This window comes from Triticum urartu, unplaced genomic scaffold (assembly GCF_003073215.2).
Source record: "Triticum urartu cultivar G1812 unplaced genomic scaffold, Tu2.1 TuUngrouped_contig_5669, whole genome shotgun sequence".
In the NCBI taxonomy this organism is placed as follows: Eukaryota; Viridiplantae; Streptophyta; class Magnoliopsida; order Poales; family Poaceae; genus Triticum; species Triticum urartu.
The window spans coordinates 1-17,765 of NW_024116361.1; the positions used below are offsets into that span (position 1 = coordinate 1).

At 42.4% G+C, this 17,765-nt stretch overlaps 1 protein-coding gene across 1 annotated transcript; it reads right to left on the bottom strand.

Annotated features, from left to right (window-relative positions):
• Positions 1 to 235: 235 nt before the first annotated feature.
• LOC125529532 (protein transport protein SEC23-like) lies at positions 236 to 17,761 on the bottom strand (the record flags this gene model as incomplete). Its single annotated transcript, XM_048693941.1, is given in 12 exon segments — positions 236 to 616; positions 819 to 923; positions 1,007 to 1,270; positions 1,618 to 1,779; positions 3,085 to 3,162; positions 3,699 to 3,780; positions 3,860 to 4,032; positions 4,133 to 4,208; positions 11,757 to 11,899; positions 16,070 to 16,231; positions 16,756 to 16,929; positions 17,009 to 17,761. Coding segments are annotated over 12 exon segments (2,319 nt in total), but the record flags the coding sequence as incomplete, so codon positions are not given.
• Between the last annotated feature and the right edge of the window lie 4 nt (positions 17,762 to 17,765).

Genomic DNA, 17,765 nt, shown 5'->3' on the forward strand with positions numbered 1-17,765 from the left:
GTTGGGAGGGGGCTGCTTGAGGCGAGCAGCTGCAGGCCTTAGGCGACAAGATGCTTGGGGAGGTGATCTGCTGCAGGCGGCAGCGGCGATCTACTGGAAACCCGCCCGCCATGCCTCAAAGCCCCGGCGGCGACCAACGATTCAAATTTCGCTGTGTTTTGCTTTGTATTTTGGAACAGGATAAACATGTCATTTTGCTGGTTTTTGGAGCTGGTCAGAAAAGGCTAAAACGGCATAACACGAAACAGAGGGAGTATTATATATATAACTATAATAAAGGACGGGTGATAAGACTTGTGGACACCTTACAAATGAATTTTTTTAGTTTATTTCCAGAAGGAAGTAGAATTCATGATGAAAAGACACATGGCCAAAAAGACAGTCAAAACTATGAGCGAGCCAGATAGGTAAACAAACGTCGAATAGCTAGTAACAATCAATTTGGGAGTACAACTCTGCATGCATTTCCTTACGACTGAACAGCCAGCCTTTGTAGATGCTCACAGAAGACCTGGAAGCTGACATCATCGGTGAAGATGATGTCAGAACCTGGTGGAACATCATGTGCTGAATTATATGTGGCCGATGGATTCAGTTTTGCTAACAAGAACCTTGCCTGCATGCAATGGTACATGATATATGTTAACTATTATTATTACACTATATACTTAGATTCTTTCTAAGCAAACATAAAACTGAACATGCCCTAATCTACGAGAGAACAAATAATAATACAGTACTCCCTCGGTAAGCAAATATAAGAGCAATAGTGATCTAAACACTCTTATATTTCTTTATGGAGGGAGTAACATACACACCTGGGAGCCATGTTGGTCACAGACAACTAGTCGAGGAACTGGAAATCGACCATTTATTATCACCTGGGCCTCCTCCTGAGGAGCTTGTAATAATTGTGCGAATTGCTGAAACAAAAAGGAATTATAGCTAGTAAGCATCTGAATTGTTCAAACACTTATGGACTGACTAGAAGATGCACCCACGTTACCTGATGCTCCGGCTGATTCTGATAACACATGTTTCTCCACTGAGCGATTGTCATTCCATGGAAGATGACAACACTGAAGTATGCATCAAGCAGCAGTATACGATCTACTGCTATTGATGCCACATCGAGGAATACAGGAGAAGGAGGTGAATCGAAAGAAAATGAAATTAATGACGGCTGAATCATTGCAACTGAATTAGTGACACTCTCTCGGTTGAGTAACATTCGGAAATAGGCTGTTTCATCTGGACTGTTATTGAAAACCTGTAATAACAAAAGGCCAAGTGTTAGTAAGGCACTGATTTCCTCGAGGGAAAAAAACAATAATGCAGCCAGCTCACAAAATAAGTGACGTTTTAGACAGACCTTCGATCAAAGTTTTAACATTTCCACTGCCAATGAATAGATTTTAGATTGGAAACTTGGAAATCCTGTGAATAGATTTGCTTGGAAGTATTTTGAGAATATTAAAATTCTCTTGGGTTTGATACATATACTACGGTGAAACTTAGTGGTCAAAGTTATACATATTACAGACAGTCCAATGTGCAAAACAGCAAAATGGCACTTATTTGTAAACTGGACGAAGTAACAGGTGTGCAACACATCACCTGAACAAATTGCGAACGCCGGAGATTAAACATAAACTGAGGAAACAGTGAGAAATTAGAATGTAGGCTAAATGAAGAGGGGTCATCCTTCCGATAATCCCCAAATCTTGAACATAGTCGTATGAGAGATCTATCAAGCCACCGTGTTGCATCAAACTCTTCCTACAAAATGGTTCAAACAAACTGTTAATCATGCATCTCAAACACAAATTTGGATTTAGCAACATCAGGGTGACAAATTGCATGTACATATACAGGTGCGTGAAGATATGCCATACGCTAATCAGAGAGCCCACAAGGTATACAGCTGTTCATAAAGATCTACAACATGCACAAATGTACTAAAGGAATTCACTGCATCAGGTACGCTCTGCTGTCATTTAATAATATACAGCTAGAAAATCAAAAGATAACAAAATGCATAGAGAAAATGATGATATCGAAAAAGATAAAGAAAATGTACCGATTTTAGTGTTCGCCTGCTCAACAAAAAATTGCATGCGGAACAAGACATGGTGCTAACAGTATGCACACTTGCACAGACTACGTGCAAACATAGATGCATAAGAGGATACACGATATCGAGAACTAAATGGTTCCCTTGTTTCCTCCTGAATATGGACGCAGAAGTGTCTAAACCCAGTTGCGAACAAATTACTACGTACAACAGGCACAAAGAAAATAATGGGTCTTCATGGTTAGTAGAAAAGAACAAATACAGTAGCAACCGTATCAAAACCTCCTATTTTGATGTGCATATAAGTATAGAATTAACAATAAAATTACAATTATTGTATAATACTATAATAGCCTAGGATTAGGCTAGTCATAGTGGCGAGTAACTTAGACTACTGTCATGCATATGACACTAGTCCATGTTACTACCTTCATAGTGAGGAGTAACATAGAGGTACTGTCATAGGTGTTTGTATTTATTAGCTTGTAGACTCATTTTGTCTTGGGAAGTGTTATGTGATGGTAACATATTCTGTTACTCAAAACATCTCTCTCCTTATTAACTACATGCCACATAAGCAAACATATCCTGGGGTGCGTTATGTTACTAGCTAAGTTACTCCCACTATGACCAGCCTTAGACAGTTGTTGGCTTGAGAGTGAAAACACACAATTAATACACCTGTAGATCAACCTAAGTACCTACTTAACCATTCAGAGTAAAAAGATTTAATGCTCTAAATTGTCATTGCTGCAGTGATAAATGTTTGATGAAGATGACACTTTAGTTAAATGCAAGTGTCAGGGTGAAACTGGCTTTCGCTCCAACACAAGAATATGCACATAACAGAACACAACAGCTGGGAAGTAGACAAATTATATGAGTATATGACCATCGGTTTTTGTTCAATCAAATAGGCAATCAAAGCCATATACTACTGATGTTATCAGGTACAAAAATCACTGAGGTTGCACTCAGGATAACTGGAGGATGATGCATGAATGAAGTACCTCTATTTCCATTTTCAGGGAGATGTATCTTGCCAACACAACAGCTGCAGTTTCCTGGTCAAATCCTTCGACTAGTTCCTGTACTTAAAGGAAATGCATGTCAAGTCAAAAGTGAAAGTCATCCAATGAAATGTAATAGTCCTGCAAGTAACACTTGGAATTTATAATCTGTGCTTAAACAGTAGAAAGAAAACTTTTTACTCTAAGGGAGAAGCACTCATTTGTTTAAGAAGACTTTGACAAGAGAATTTTAGGCACAATAAACAGTGAACTCTACAGTGCCTTAATGCATTTTTCTCCCATAGACAGGCTACATGGATTGGACAGCTTCAGGCAGGTGAAAAATAGTATATTCATTGTTGCCAATAGGTGCTCACTTAAAATTATAGCTTATAATACATGTGCATGAGAAATGAAACAGCTACAATGCAAGAATGTACTGTACATGTGTATGATGATATATATAATCCAAGCAAGCACAATAACGGTGCTCCGTACTTTTAATGATCATAGATTACAATTGATATGGTTCAGTTTAGCACACTGCTCATGCTCAACAACATAGTATACATAACAAGAAATTTTTAAGGCTCACTTAATAGAATAAGGCTAACCTCGGTATTGGTAGAACCATCCACCCATTTTCTGGATACAGTAGTAGCTCTTATTCTCATTTGACCTTCCGGGTGTTGGTAACTACAAAAGGATCTCCACACTCAGCAGTTGGCACATTCAGTCAATCTTACACAAAAGATAGCAGAACTGAAATAACTACCTGGTTACAAACTGTATGTACAAATCGGGATTTTGATGACCTGGTTGGCCAGAGCGTTCACTCGGTGAGACATCAAAAAATACTGTAAGTGAAGTATTCCTATCAAGCCCACACATTTTCCATGCTGTTGTGTTTCCCTGACCGACAATTGTGTCTGCACATAAAGCTCCTTTCTATGTTTGGCATGTTGCAAAGATCAAGCCGAGTCTTAGCATTAGTATTTTTCAGCTTAAGAACTCTTAGCATAACTGAGTGTATGATATAGATGCCTACCTTCTCCAAAGATGTACACGGTCCAATAACACCCTGAACTTTAATGTCCTTCGAACAGTTTATTTCAAATGTGCCACTTCAAGAAAGAAAAAAGGCAAGAATCAGGAGATGTTTACAGCTATTTTGCTGAATCATGGTATTAGGAGAAACACGACATACCCCTCCTCAACCTCTACTTTCAAGATTAAGAGGTAAGCATGGTTTAGCTATCTGAAATTATCATTAAGAGAATTCACTTCCCAAGAAGTTCACTAAATCCAGAAGGAACTTTTTCAGATCAGTTTTAATCTTTAATTTGATTTCTAGTGTTGGCTAGGCGCATCAGTAGTTGATATCATCTCCATATGACATGGATATATTATATGCAGATAAAAGAGGAAATCAAATGAGAAGAGAAGAAAGAAACTATAACTATTATCCAAAGCTTAGACCAATGCCATTCTTCTTGAGCTTGCTATGATCTACCTCCTCGGCCTTAGGTTCCTAGCTCACAGCCACAGCTCACCGCTCCCAAGTTCCAAGGCCTACTGTCAACATTTATTGCTTCCGAGCGCCACCATCTGAAACCACCCGCCAAAATCTGGTTACTGCCTACTGCCACTAATGGCACTCCATGTCAACGGCTCAAAGGCTGCTAACCCAAATCTTAGTAGCTGACAGGGAAGATGGCAAAGAAAAGGATGACAGTGAACAAAGCATGAAGCACCGAGATCCTAACTGATCAGATCCCTCCCGGTATTTGTGCGTTCTGTCCCCCCTAGAGCCCCGTCAAAGCTTGTATCCCGGCAGCTATAGCTAGCTTTATTGACAGAGATTCTAGCTGCTCGAACACATGTGATGAGTATGGCACCATTTCAATTTACCCTCTGCCACCCGGAACAGTGCGATGTGACCTGACCTTGTGCCCAATTGACGCTCCCCCTCACGATAGCACATAGAATAATAATCGGCCGTTAAGACCAATTTGTTAGTCAGTGTAGTGTACAGAGAGTATGATATTAGCAGTCTATTAAGTCCACTAAACACCTATTAATCTCATACACACTGCTTTAGAGTAATTTATTATTGTGACGCTCGTCCAGATATTTCTTTTTAACTCTCAATATTATCAAATGTTTTTCTGGTCACAAATTATCTTAAACTCTATAGTGTCACCTTATAATTTCATTAGTTAGACTTATAGGTGTTCTTAGATTTTATCCATAAAATAATACTCCCTCCGTTGCAAAATAAGTGTCTCAAGTTTAGCACAACTTTGCACTAAAGCTAGTACAAAGTTGAGACACTTATTTCGGGACGGAGGGAGTACTACTATATTGTCTGTTAGCACCATGTGGTCGTCAGGGCCATTTACTTAAACTAGGATTTAAACTGTTTTTATATGCCTGTTAGAAGTTTCTGCACAGTTGGGGCTCTGAACAAGAATTGGCCTCACACAGTTTGTTAGATTAATGTATTACTGTGCCGCCTGTTATATACTCCCTCTGTCCCAAAATGTAAGACGTTTTTTAGGCTAAGCCTAAAAAACGTCTTACATTTTGGGACGGAGGGAGTAATTTTTTGTATTACCAAATTTTTTTTAGGCTTAGCCTAAGCCTAAAAAACGTCTTACATTTTGGGACGGAGGGAGTAATTTTTTGTATTACCAAATTTTGTTCTTTTGCCACAAACCATCTTGGAACCTAGTCTGTAAGAAGGTGAAAATGTCTTTTGGTGGACTTTTGAGAAAAACAATATTTCCACAGCACAAAAAAATCAAAAATATTTGTACATGCACATATAACACATTCAACAAAATTTCATAACAATATACTTTCATACGTGACGTAAACAAATAAAAACAAATACGTCAATAAAAGTGGGTCAATTTTTTTATTGTCGGACCAAGAAAAAAAAATTCTACAGCTTGCAAGTCATAATATTTTTTGAACAAAATTTCACAGGTTCATTGTGAATATGTATAATTTTTCAAAGTTCTTTTTTAACTTACCAAATATGATTTTGAATCATTTGAAAAAAAAGGATCAAATGCACCCGTCCACCATACTGTTTTTAGATTTTATCAATCTGTTTTTTATCCAGCACATTAAACTCATCAAGTAGATTTGATTAGTGATAACAATACACTTTCATATGTGACGTAAACAAATAAAAACAAATACGTCAATAAAAGTGGGTCAATTTTTTTATTGTCGGACCAAGAATTTTTTTTTTGTACAGCTTGCAAGTCATAATATTTTTTGAACAAAATTTCACAGGTTCATTGTGAATATGTATAATTTTTCAAAGTTCTTTTTTAACTTAACAAATACTCCCTCCATTCCACAATGTAGTGCTTCCTCTATCCCCGTGCTTCAACTTTGACCGTAAATTTAACTATCAAGACCGACTGCGGCGGGAGCAGAAATTATATCAGTGAATACGTATTCGAAAGAAGTTTTCAATTATATAATTTTTTCTCCCATCGCAGTTGGTCTCGTTGGTTAAATTTATGGTCAAAGTTGGACCTCGGAAAGCGCGGGCGCACTATATTTTGGAATTGAGGGAGTATGATTTTGAATCATTTGAAAAAAAAAGGATCAAATGCACCCGTCCACCATACTGTTTTTAGATTTTATCAATCTGTTTTTTATCCAGCACATTAAACTCATCAAGTAGATTTGATTAGTGACCCTGATTAATTTTGTTTTAGCGCCAGTAGATGCAAGAGATGCGCACTGTGCATGATGGAACATTGGCAGGGTCTCTTGTTAGATTAATGTATTACTCTCCCGCAAAAAAAGATAAATGTATTACTGTGCCGCCTGTTATATACTCCCTCTGTCCCAAAATGTAAGACGTTTTTTAGGCTTAGCCTAAGCCTAAAAAACGTCTTACATTTTGGGACGGAGGGAGTAATTTTTTGTATTACCAAATTTTGTTCTTTTGCCACAAACCATCTTGGAACCTAGTCTGTAAGAAGGTGAAAATGTCTTTTGGTGGACTTTTGAGAAAAACAATATTTCCACAGCGCAAAAAAATCAAAAATATTTGTACATGCACATATAACACATTCAACAAAATTTCATAACAATATACTTTCATACGTGACGTAAACAAATAAAAACAAATACGTCAATAAAAGTGGGTCAATTTTTTTATTGTCGGACCAAGAAAAAAAAATTCTACAGCTTGCAAGTCATAATATTTTTTGAACAAAATTTCACAGGTTCATTGTGAATATGTATAATTTTTCAAAGTTCTTTTTTAACTTACCAAATATGATTTTGAATCATTTGAAAAAAAAGGATCAAATGCACCCGTCCACCATACTGTTTTTAGATTTTATCAATCTGTTTTTTATCCAGCACATTAAACTCATCAAGTAGATTTGATTAGTGACCCTGACTAATTTTGTTTTAGAGCCAGTAGATTTTATCAATCTGTTTTTTATCCGGCACATTAAACTCATCAAGTAGATTTGATTAGTGACCCTGATTAATTTTGTTTTAGCGCCAGTAGATGCAAGAGATGCGCACTGTGCATGATGGAATATTGGCAGGGTCTCTTTTTGTCACGTCCTGACGTGCAAAAAGTTTCTGCGTTGTGGCCCACACCACCCATCACTAGTACATTGGCAGGTCAAGTCACCAACTCCTCCTTCCCTGTGGCATGTGCACGTACAGATCCACGCCAGGAAACACAAGTGCCAAGCTCATACGCCTATGACACCTACACCCTACTCCTATGAAACGAGCATGGGGGACAGGGAAGTGACGTTTGAGCATCTCGAGGAATCGTTCTATGGCTATGATACCCGCCCCCGGGAGCCGGCGTCCACCATAAAGTTGCTCCCGAGTTCATGGCTTCTTGAGAGGTCATGAGCAATCAACCCTCCCCATAAGAAGGAAGAGGCGGGGCAAGGGGATAGAGAGTTAAGTTAGAGGAGGATACGCTATAAGCACAGCGACAGCATCTGATCTGCTTGGCACAGCGACAGCATCTAACAGTTTCAAAGAAGAGATGTGAACAACGTTGATCTACTCGAGGAGAGCAAGCCAGCGAGCAGTGGCCATCGGAGAGATAACAAGATCCAGCAGTTTGAAGCTTGCTACCTCTCATGTCCCACCATTGCTACTATTCATGTTGTCCAGTATTACTCACTAGCACCAAGCAGGCCACAGCTGTGGGGGTGGTCACTGATGATCATTGTCCATTGTGCATAGCAGGGATCAGAGACAACTGAGCTAGAGGTTAAATTACTTAAAAGAACGATTCTGCTGATCTATATGGGGAAGAATCACAGAGCGAGGAGGCCCGATGGATGTTCATCACGTGATGTGGACGGCCAGCACAACAGACAAACCACAGTAGGTGGTGAAATTAGCTGAGTTAAAAAATATACCTAGACATACCATCTTTGATGAAAATGTAAAAGGTAATGAAACAAAGATGATAACAGTCAGCAAACTTACTTGAATGACAGGCCCAATGAATGTTCACCTCCCTCGAAAATACGTTTAAAAGAATCCTTAAACACAGAATGCCCAAAACTCTCAGATAAGACAACAAGGCCGCCTGTTCTCTCAATAGCAAGCTTCATCTCAGCTAGTCCAACCTGTTTTGGTGTTCCAAACAAAACAGAAGTTCAATGGAACACCAATAGAAAATCAACAAGCACAATTGGAGGATTATAAATGTAGCTTCAGATACAAGGCATTCTAAACTCATACAACGTGATTTCATTAACATTTCCATCTACTAATTGACAACGGATCCTCTCAGAAATTATGACATGTGAATTTATTTATTTGTCTTTGAAGTAACGACATGTGAAAAATTTACACAGTATCTTCCCCAGAAAGGCAAATCCCATCTTTTTTTTTCTTCTTGAAGCAGCAAACACAGATGTCACAAAATGAAATTTAGTAATACGTTATAGTTTGTAGAACCAATCATTCAGCTAGATTAATACTAATGGAACATAGAAAGAGTATATTTCTGATCATCAAATGGAGCAATAGTGAAAGATGGACAAGAAAATGCCTAATATACAGATGGCTACAGCAGTGGGGCAGTTTGGGACTTGCGTAGTATACTGGGTACTTGCTGCCATTGATACTGAACTACTGACTGTGATCGAGTAGTAGCTAAAGTTGTTCAAGGAAACACTTGGTTACACAATTTCTGGTCATCCAATAGCATCCAATTCAAATTGTCTCCAATATATCCCGCTAACTTGACGCTAAACTTTTTCAGTCAATTACAACTAAAGATTCAAGGTCTTCAAGAGAAGACATGATTTAATCTTCTCTTTATGAATCAAATATATGTGAAATGATCATGGTTCAAAAAAGAGGCATAAGGTGCACGCTTAGGCATGCCTTGGTGCTAGGGGGAGGCCTACCAACCTCGCTTTGTCCATTAGTGTTGGTTTTGGTGGCCAGCGAGGTCTACGGGCAGCCGCAGCAGCAGTGAGAGAAGGGAGGTGGAGGAGGAGAAGGAGCTGCAGCGGCGGGGGGAGGCACTACAGCACACCAATGGTTATGCATGAAACAGAGGATGAAGGATATCAATATGCAGACTGCCCTTGGTATATTTTTTACCTTGAAAATGCAATTCATTAATTTTTGTAAATCCTTATTACTTGATTCTCTGCTTTATTGAGAGGGGTAGGCCCCTTCATATAGTAGATAGACAAGACTTGGCCGATAAGTCTATTCAAACTCTAATATGATCTCTAAACTGACTGGCCTCTTTCCTAACAAATTTGCTTAATCAACTACGACTCTAATTAAGGGTTAAGATTCCATATTTGATGGGCTGGCACACATAACATCTCTCCCTTTCTTGAGAAACAGCTTGTCCGCAAGCTGTAGCTTATCAATTGACTCCCATGGGACCTTGGGTGCTACCGGTTGTGGAGCTATCTTGGCCATAGTCATCAGCCTTGATGAAGAAGAGCCGCAAGCACCGTTGACCCTGAACATAAATCTCATTGTAGTTGAAGCAAAGGCACTGATGATGACGTTATGCCAACTCAGTGGGGTGAGGCACCGAACTTGTCGTGGCAGGTTGGCTCTCGAGTGGTCGACGGCAGGACAGGTGCTAGTGGTGCTGGCAAGGAAGATGTCAGAATTAAGTTGACCGCAGGAGGATCAGAGGGGCACAAGGGCTCCATAGGCTCAGAAGGCTGGTGCGATAACGTTGTTCGAGGGAAATGTCACTGCTCATAGGTCTTGGTGAAGGAAACGACGGTGTGGAGGTCGAATGGTCTTTGAAACTCAACGTCAACCCCTGCCGTGTACAAAAACCGTTGTTGGGACGGTGTTAATGGCTCATTGCCACGGCCAATGTTCAGGATAGCAGTTTCTGATAGCTGCTCTATCAGGTGCTGAGTAGGAATTAATCGGTGAATCAGCCTATTTACTGAATTTATCGGTAACCCATTTATCGGTGGGTTAACATAGGGCCGTGTCTATATATCCTAGGCTACATGGCAACATGCAATGTACTAAATGTCTAAATATGCTAATGTACACATTAATGTAACAAGGAAAAGTGTTACATATCTATATATCCTAGGCCACCCCAGTAGATTTTATCAATCTGTTTTTTATCCGGCACATTAAACTCATCAAGTAGATTTGATTAGTGACCCTGATTAATTTTGTTTTAGCGCCAGTAGATGCAAGAGATGCGCACTGTGCATGATGGAATATTGGCAGGGTCTCTTTTTGTCACGTCCTGACGTGCAAAAAGTTTCTGCGTTGTGGCCCACACCACCCATCACTAGTACATTGGCAGGTCAAGTCACCAACTCCTCCTTCCCTGTGGCATGTGCACGTACAGATCCACGCCAGGAAACACAAGTGCCAAGCTCATACGCCTATGACACCTACACCCTACTCCTATGAAACGAGCATGGGGGACAGGGAAGTGACGTTTGAGCATCTCGAGGAATCGTTCTATGGCTATGATACAGTCCACACGAGCCGGCGTCCACCATAAAGTTGCTCCCGAGTTCATGGCTTCTTGAGAGGTCATGAGCAATCAACCCTCCCCATAAGAAGATTGGGAAGAGGCGGGGCAAGGGGATAGAGAGTTAAGTTAGAGGAGGATACGCTATAAGCACAGCGACAGCATCTGCTGCTCTTGGCACAGCGACAGCATCTAACAGTTTCAAAGAAGAGATGTGAACAACGTTGATCTACTCGAGGAGAGCAAGCCAGCGAGCAGTGGCCATCGGAGAGATAACAAGATCCAGCAGTTTGAAGCTTGCTACCTCTCATGTCCCACCATTGCTACTATTCATGTTGTCCAGTATTACTCACTAGCACCAAGCAGGCCACAGCTGTGGGGGTGGTCACTGATGATCATTGTCCATTGTGCATAGCAGGGATCAGAGACAACTGAGCTAGAGGTTAAATTACTTAAAAGAACGATTCTGCTGATCTATATGGGGAAGAATCACAGAGCGAGGAGGCCCGATGGATGTTCATCACGTGATGTGGACGGCCAGCACAACAGACAAACCACAGTAGGTGGTGAAATTAGCTGAGTTAAAAAATATACCTAGACATACCATCTTTGATGAAAATGTAAAAGGTAATGAAACAAAGATGATAACAGTCAGCAAACTTACTTGAATGACAGGCCCAATGAATGTTCACCTCCCTCGAAAATACGTTTAAAAGAATCCTTAAACACAGAATGCCCAAAACTCTCAGATAAGACAACAAGGCCGCCTGTTCTCTCAATAGCAAGCTTCATCTCAGCTAGTCCAACCTGTTTTGGTGTTCCAAACAAAACAGAAGTTCAATGGAACACCAATAGAAAATCAACAAGCACAATTGGAGGATTATAAATGTAGCTTCAGATACAAGGCATTCTAAACTCATACAACGTGATTTCATTAACATTTCCATCTACTAATTGACAACGGATCCTCTCAGAAATTATGACATGTGAATTTATTTATTTGTCTTTGAAGTAACGACATGTGAAAAATTTACACAGTATCTTCCCCAGAAAGGCAAATCCCATCTTTTTTTTTCTTCTTGAAGCAGCAAACACAGATGTCACAAAATGAAATTTAGTAATACGTTATAGTTTGTAGAACCAATCATTCAGCTAGATTAATACTAATGGAACATAGAAAGAGTATATTTCTGATCATCAAATGGAGCAATAGTGAAAGATGGACAAGAAAATGCCTAATATACAGATGGCTACAGCAGTGGGGCAGTTTGGGACTTGCGTAGTATACTGGGTACTTGCTGCCATTGATACTGAACTACTGACTGTGATCGAGTAGTAGCTAAAGTTGTTCAAGGAAACACTTGGTTACACAATTTCTGGTCATCCAATAGCATCCAATTCAAATTGTCTCCAATATATCCCGCTAACTTGACGCTAAACTTTTTCAGTCAATTACAACTAAAGATTCAAGGTCTTCAAGAGAAGACATGATTTAATCTTCTCTTTATGAATCAAATATATGTGAAATGATCATGGTTCAAAAAAGAGGCATAAGGTGCACGCTTAGGCATGCCTTGGTGCTAGGGGGAGGCCTACCAACCTCGCTTTGTCCATTAGTGTTGGTTTTGGTGGCCAGCGAGGTCTACGGGCAGCCGCAGCAGCAGTGAGAGAAGGGAGGTGGAGGAGGAGAAGGAGCTGCAGCGGCGGGGGGAGGCACTACAGCACACCAATGGTTATGCATGAAACAGAGGATGAAGGATATCAATATGCAGACTGCCCTTGGTATATTTTTTACCTTGAAAATGCAATTCATTAATTTTTGTAAATCCTTATTACTTGATTCTCTGCTTTATTGAGAGGGGTAGGCCCCTTCATATAGTAGATAGACAAGACTTGGCCGATAAGTCTATTCAAACTCTAATATGATCTCTAAACTGACTGGCCTCTTTCCTAACAAATTTGCTTAATCAACTACGACTCTAATTAAGGGTTAAGATTCCATATTTGATGGGCTGGCACACATAACATCTCTCCCTTTCTTGAGAAACAGCTTGTCCGCAAGCTGTAGCTTATCAATTGACTCCCATGGGACCTTGGGTGCTACCGGTTGTGGAGCTATCTTGGCCATAGTCATCAGCCTTGATGAAGAAGAGCCGCAAGCACCGTTGACCCTGAACATAAATCTCATTGTAGTTGAAGCAAAGGCACTGATGATGACGTTATGCCAACTCAGTGGGGTGAGGCACCGAACTTGTCGTGGCAGGTTGGCTCTCGAGTGGTCGACGGCAGGACAGGTGCTAGTGGTGCTGGCAAGGAAGATGTCAGAATTAAGTTGACCGCAGGAGGATCAGAGGGGCACAAGGGCTCCATAGGCTCAGAAGGCTGGTGCGATAACGTTGTTCGAGGGAAATGTCACTGCTCATAGGTCTTGGTGAAGGAAACGACGGTGTGGAGGTCGAATGGTCTTTGAAACTCAACGTCAACCCCTGCCGTGTACAAAAACCGTTGTTGGGACGGTGTTAATGGCTCATTGCCACGGCCAATGTTCAGGATAGCAGTTTCTGATAGCTGCTCTATCAGGTGCTGAGTAGGAATTAATCGGTGAATCAGCCTATTTACTGAATTTATCGGTAACCCATTTATCGGTGGGTTAACATAGGGCCGTGTCTATATATCCTAGGCTACATGGCAACATGCAATGTACTAAATGTCTAAATATGCTAATGTACACATTAATGTAACAAGGAAAAGTGTTACATATCTATATATCCTAGGCCACCCCACATCATCCGAACTTCTTTTCAAAGATGGAGCACTTGCAGTGGTGGAATCCTACACAGAGAGGACAGAGCAGCAATGCAGATATAGCCAACCAGTAGCAGCACAACAATTTGGGAGAAGGAGCAGGACCCCAAACCTAGAGAAGGGAGGGAAACAGGCTACATTTTTGGCCAAAATAAGCTTTGCCTCCCCTGCCAGTTAATCGGCCCGCCCAAAATTTTGGCCTTTTATCGGCTGTCGGACCGATTAATCGGCTGTCGCAGTTAATTGTCCTAAGGGGTTATTCGATTCAGTCAGGTGCCGAGTATTAACAGGGCAGTTAACTTGTTTGACGGCCGATATTTTGAACAGCGGTTGTGCACATGAGTGCTAGAAACCTGCTGTTGTAGTCGACGGCCGAGGAAGTGAGCGGGAGATGCGCCAACTCGCCAAAGGGATTTGCACGAAGTCATGGCCAAAACTGAACGCGGCAAGCCTCATTGACCTGCTGCCATGTCAGCATGCCTAAATTGCGTTCAGCTTGAACGCACCAGAATTGAGCGTCATTGGTGAGGTGGCAGGCTGCAGTCCAGACCTTATCGGCTGTCAGACCGATTAATCGACTGTCGCAGTTAATTGTCCTAAGGGGTTATTTGATTCAGTCAGGTGCCGAGTAGCGATTAACAGGGCAGTTAACTTGTTTGACGGCCGATATTTTGAACAGTGGTTGCGGCACATGAGTGCTAGAAACCTGCTGTTGTAGTCGACGACAGAGGAAGTGAACGGGAGATGCCTAAATTGCGCCCAAGCTGAACGCACCAGAATTGAGCGTCATCGGTGAGGTGGCAGACTGCAGTCCATACCTTATCAGCCTCGTCCGTGCGCTATCCACAAAAGAACTGCCCACAGCATTGAGCCAACCAAGAGGATCGACCAAGTCAACAAGCTTGTGGAAGCAGGGCATGCCGAAACACGAACCTGAGCCGAGGTGATGGTTAAGCAGGGGGGGCGGAAGGGGTGGGCAGGATGGACCTAGGGAAGGGGACGGCCATAACGGCATATGAAATCGGTTGGCAGGTGGAGGCGTGAAGGTTGTAGAGGCGCGGCAATATGTGACTGCTGCTTGTAGGTGAGGGCAGGAAAATTGGGCAGGATTTGGGATGGGATTTGAACTGTAAATGTGGGGTTCCGAAGTGACCCAGATTTATTCTTGAAGGCAGCTGCAGCGAGTAAGGAGATGGCTAGAGATGGTAAAAGGGTAATGGCGGCTGGTGGTTGTTGGCAGCAGTCGGCATGTGGTTGCGGTGCGACAGCAGATAGGTGGTGGAAGGCAGGAAAGAGAGGGGGTGGGGGTGGGCAATCTGCCCAGAGGGTAGATGTCCGCCGGGCGGCAGTGGTGTCGATTCGCCCGCTCGAGAAGAGGTCGCCGAAGGTACTGTTGGCAAGGCAAAACACCAAGGGCGCATCGTCGCTTGAGAGCAGCGCATGGGACGCGGAGGTGGCGTCGTGGGCAGCTGCTGCAGCAACGGAATCTGGTGGCAGGGCCAGGGCCAGCAGCCATTGCTCTCAAGTGCTGCACCAGCCAGACGAGAAGCACCTGTTCCTTCACTCATTAGCGTGTGAAGGCCTCCAATTGCTTCATGATGAGCTTCATCTGCTCAAAAGCCTCAATCTTGATTTCTTTGCCCAAATTGGAAGGATCTACTTCTGATATAACCCTAATTACTGAAAAGTAGATAAAAGTAGACGGCAATATTCTTCTCTGCTTTATTGCTAGGGGTCAGCCCCTTTATATAGTATATAAAGACAAGACTTGACCGACAAGCCGAAAAGTCTATTCAGACTAATATAATTTCTAAACCAACTGGACTCTTTCCGAACAACTTGTTTAATCAACTAGGACTCCAAATTAAGGGATAAGACTCCATGTTTGATGGACTGGCACACATTACAATAAAAGATGCAAGTTATTAATTATAGAACTTATAAGAAATAATCACATGACTTAAACCTAGTAGGTTTCAATCAGCCAATCAACCAAAGACTTGACAAAGGGACGAACTGACAGTAATATCCTGAACTATAAATTAAGAAGCTAGCTCAAGAACTGCAGTCATTTCAGTGACACCATACACTCATAGTCTTCTCAGCATGATAGAGAATCTCAATAGGAAGTACAAACACAGCAATATAATGCTGGCTAAAGAGAATACTAACCTGATCAAGAGCAGATGCAAACACATCTAGAACATGACCTTGACTGACCAATTGTTTGGCAAGGCCATCGTAAAATTTGACGGCTTTCTGGAAATGAGGCGCCGCATCCTTATCAAGATCCTTGTGTGATCTAACTGGCTCAGACAAATCTTTTGATACAATCTGCATTGTCCAATGGAGTGATATCAAGCAAAAATGAATTTATAAACAGAAACATAGAGAAGAAATATCATTAAAAATAATCAGCAAGATGTGAAGTTCAGCAAATTGTAAGAACACCATCTTCGTACTTACTGAGTACTATGCAAACTACAGAGAGAAGCAGTATCTCCAAATCTGTTATAGTACAACAAGAAGTGCATGCCCATAACCTTCGACACCACATCATGAGTATGCTGAGATATACATTTTGCAATTTCATATTCTTCCATATCAGGCTTAGGTGAATTTAGAGAAACTATTAGCGTTACTAAAGGGGTAAAGATTTGCCTTGGCAATTAAGCAGTGATAATCGCTGTCATGCAATTTCAATTTCCAGGAAAGAGGATTTAACAAAATAATTAACAGGACACATTCCAGTATCTCAAGTAGACCATGTTTCTGATATAGCGAACCATGTTCCATTGAGAAGCAATTTCAATTAACTGATTTATTTACGCTCATGCAAAGAAAGCAAGAATCTTTACCACTCCAGGACCTTCGGTACATGGCCCGCCAAGTAGCGCAATAATCCTTGCACCAGTCCCAGGCACGCATGCCCCAAGCAACCCAGCCGCCACATTTAGCGCAACACCCGTGCACCTGATGGCACGGTTGCCAGCCTCAACCGGCCACTGGTCAGGCTGCAACTCGTCCAGCAGCTGCAATACAACAACAAGTATGTCAAGTTACACTTGCGTTCAACTAAATTCACCAAACCCAATGGGCCAAATACCTCACCGTGCTGAGCGTGCACTCGCACTCTGATACCGGGAGCAAGAACCTGTTAACCCCTGTCGTGACTAATGGATGCATCCCATTGACCTGTTGCACGCCTGGCTGCTGTGTCATCTTTGGGAACCCTGGCCGCCCCCCGCCTGATAACCCAAGCTGATCCAAAATCTGCTCTTTGGAGATCTCCTTGCTCCCCCGGAACACGTAGATCTTGCTGAGCTCGCAGAACCCAAGCTCGTGCAGATGCACCTGCGTCCCGAAGGTCACCAGGCCAACAAGTGCGTGCTCCGGCAGAAGCGCGACCGCCTTCCGCATGGACAGCTTGACGTACTCCAGTTCTTCCTCGATGACGCAGGTGTCGATGACGAACAGGAACACTGGCGGCAGCGGTGCAGGAGATCCCGGGGGTCCGGCGACGAGGTACTCGACGGTGGAGCATTGTGTGAAGAGCTCGGCGGGCACGTTGTTCTCGGAGATGCCGGCGTAGTGCGGGGGGAAGTGGTTGCGCGAGAAGCAGAGCGGGCAGATCCAGATCTTGGCGGTGAAGTCGACACGGGCGAAGGGGTTGAGGAGCGCAGAGCAAGGCGGCTTGCAGCGGAGTGGCGGGTAGGGAAGGGGCGGCGACGCGAGGGACTCGGGGGAGCGGACCGGGGAGATGGCGGCGGCGAGCGGGACGACGCAGCGGCTGGCTTCAACCTTGGACCGGGGCCAGGCGTTCCATGTGAAGCGAACCGCGTCCGGGCCATCGGGGTCGGCGGGGGGG